Here is a 2,925-nt window from a genome sequence, read left to right on the forward strand (position 1 = left end):
AAAGGAAATGGTTTATGTCTGCTCTCTCACTCCTCTCCCTCACTGTGTCTCTTGCACAGTAATACATGGCTGTGTCCTCAGCTTTCAGGGAATTCATCTGCAGGTGCAGCAGGCTGTTGCCATTGTCCCTGGAGATGGTGAATCGGCCTTTCACAGAGTCTGCATAGTATGTGCTACCTCCACCACTACTAATGTATGAGACCCACTCCAGCCCCTTCCCTGGAGCCTGGCGAACCCAATTCATGCCATAGCTGCTGAAGGTGAATCCAGAGGCTTTGCAGGAGAGTTTCAGGGATCCTCCAGGCTGTCTCAGGTCTCCCCCAGACTCCACCAGCTGAATATCACAATGGACACCTGCAAGCAAAGAATCGTTAGAGACAACAGTCACATAAATCTATAACTTCAAAGACTGTTTCTTCCTTCAAAAAGCAAAGAAACAAAAATCAGAATTACCGTGCAAAAATGACAGAATGAAAATTCCATTGAGTCCAGATCTCATGATTCAGGCTATACAGTGTCCTTTCTTTGGAGGGAAAGACCACAGAAGGAGAAGCTCCTAGCCCAGAGCTGCAGACACAGGTTTTGTGCTGGGTTCATGCCTAGAAGGAGGAGTCCAATTTGCATGTCTTCCTCTGTTTAAAGGGAGGAAAAACAGTTGCCTCCCACAGTGATGATTTCCCTCTCTGAGCTGCCATCACTCAAACTGATCCATTCTCAATACCAAGAGAATGATCATTATTTCTTTCAATGTTCCTGATATTTTCTGAGTTGATCCCAGTACCAAAAAACCAAAATGAAACATACAATGTTTCTTTTATTAAAAAGTAAAGTTTTTCTTTTTATCTTCTTATTCATATTTTAAATATTCATATTCCCATGATGATATCACAGTTCCCTTATTCCATATATGGTAAAAGCCAAGTTTATTTTGTAGCTGAGATGTCATTAATCTGGGTATGTTCCAGGATGCTGAAGGCACGGGCACAACTTGCTTTGGCTGGTACATCTTGCATTTCAGAGTATTTTCCTTTTATTCAATCAATTCATAATTGGGATTATTCCTTAGAACATATCATTAAAATACTGATTACCTTATAGGATTACATGCTGAGAACATACAGTTATACTGAGGCATAAAATGATTTTCATAAGCTAAAGTTAATTAAAGAAAGTATCTTTTATTCATGGAGCCCTCCAAATGGGGAAAGACTATTATGCCTAAATAATTCTGTGTTGGGGAAGAAACAAAAAGGGTCAGAGAATATCAGAAAGAACTATGCCTAAAACAGTTTATTTTTAACAGTTGGGTCTTCCTGGAGAATAAATCTAAAAACTCATTGATCAAGAACATTCCTTTTTTTTCAAGAGTAACTTCACTTTGTCACAGACATGACTTTTGGAATGTTGGACATCTGACTTGGGCAGTTCAGTCACATAATGGTGCAGTTATACAACAGTAGGGCAAACCTCATACCCTCAGAAGGAAGAATGCATTCGCCAGTTGGGGATACATTGAGGACCATGAGTGCTGGGAATTGCTCTTAATGACAAGGTCCTGTGCACAACACATGTTGTCATCAACCGAATATACTTTTGAGACTTGATGCAATTCCCAACCTTTATTTTTCTTATTACATTTCCAGTCTGATTGTCTTCTATATGTTTCTTTCTTTTTTAAATTAAAATTTTAAAAATATTTTTCCATGTTTACATATTTGTTTATTTCCTATCCATCTTCCCTCCCCTCTCCTGAATCCAAAAAGCACTTCCAATAGGTTATTCAAATGTTATCACTAAACTATGGCCCACGGGCCAGATGTGGCCCCCTGAAATGTTCTATCTGGCCCACAAGACATTATGCCTAATCTGACGAATAAAAAAGAATACAGGCTATAAAAAAATAAATATTTCACTCTTTTTCCTTTTATATCAGTGATGACATACATATTTACTGACTTACCCTAAATATTGGAATGTAATGTTGAGAGTGAGAGGCAATTTTGTAGCGAAGAGTAAAACTGGCAAGGGGGGGAAGAAGGACTAGGACTTCCGGTTAAGATCGCAGCAGAGTAAGGAGCAGCTGCTCGATCTTTCCTAACCTAAGCATACAGGACTCCTCAAGGGGACATAAAAACAAATCCAGAGGAACGAAGGAATCCCTCAACAGGGCTCAGCATTGAAGGTACGCTGAATCAGGGCATTTCCACACTATAAAAGGGTGAAATAGCTCTCACTAAAATGCGAGAGGAAGAAACCCCTCCACTACCCCCCCACACCATGCACAGCGCCAAGGCCAACGCACAAGAGTGAAAGCAGGATTGGGGAAACCAGTAAATCACTAGTAGCCCCAGGGCTTGTACCTGAGAGCTGCAAGATGTAGGACCCCAAGTGGCTGGGGGGCGCGCATGGACTTTCCCAAGCATCTGTGCAGGTGAAAACATTGCCCTAGGTGAGGACAAAGATCTCAACGCAGGGACTTTCCCAAGAGTCTGCGTGGGTGAAGGCAGACAAAGATCTCGAGCTCAGGCTTGGACCTTGAGTGGGGACCCAGTGCAGATGGGAGCGCGGCTATGGAAGCGGCCCCCGAGACTGCTGAAGGAGTCTCGGGCAGAAGGGCAGACCGGGGACTACCAGGAGGCTTGACACTGAGGACAAGGAGACCAGAGCCCTCGGGAGCTTAGAAAGAGCAGGCAGACCCTGAGTGTGAAGACAAAGCAGAAAAGGGGCGGGGCTAAAAATGGCAAGCTGAGAACCCCAGAAGAAAAAGATCATCAAGAAAAACTCTGGAACACTTGACAACTTTTACACAAAGATAATCCAGACAACATAGGAGGACAAACAAGTATCCAAACCTTCCCAAAACAATGAAAACTGGTCACAAGCTATTGAAGAGTTCAAAAATGAGATGTTGAGGAAGATGGAAGA

The 2,925-nt window shown here is 42.5% G+C and overlaps 1 gene segment (V, D, J or C); it reads right to left on the minus strand.

The window, feature by feature from the left end:
- Nucleotides 1-43: 43 nt before the first annotated feature.
- LOC123253912 lies at nucleotides 44-499 on the minus strand (the record flags this gene model as incomplete). The annotated part of the segment is given in 2 exon segments: nucleotides 44-354; nucleotides 454-499. Coding segments are annotated over 2 exon segments (357 nt in total), but the record flags the coding sequence as incomplete, so codon positions are not given.
- Nucleotides 500-2,925: the final 2,426 nt, after the last annotated feature.

This window comes from Gracilinanus agilis, unplaced genomic scaffold (assembly GCF_016433145.1).
Source record: "Gracilinanus agilis isolate LMUSP501 unplaced genomic scaffold, AgileGrace unplaced_scaffold10302, whole genome shotgun sequence".
NCBI lineage: Eukaryota > Metazoa > Chordata > Mammalia > Didelphimorphia > Didelphidae > Gracilinanus > Gracilinanus agilis.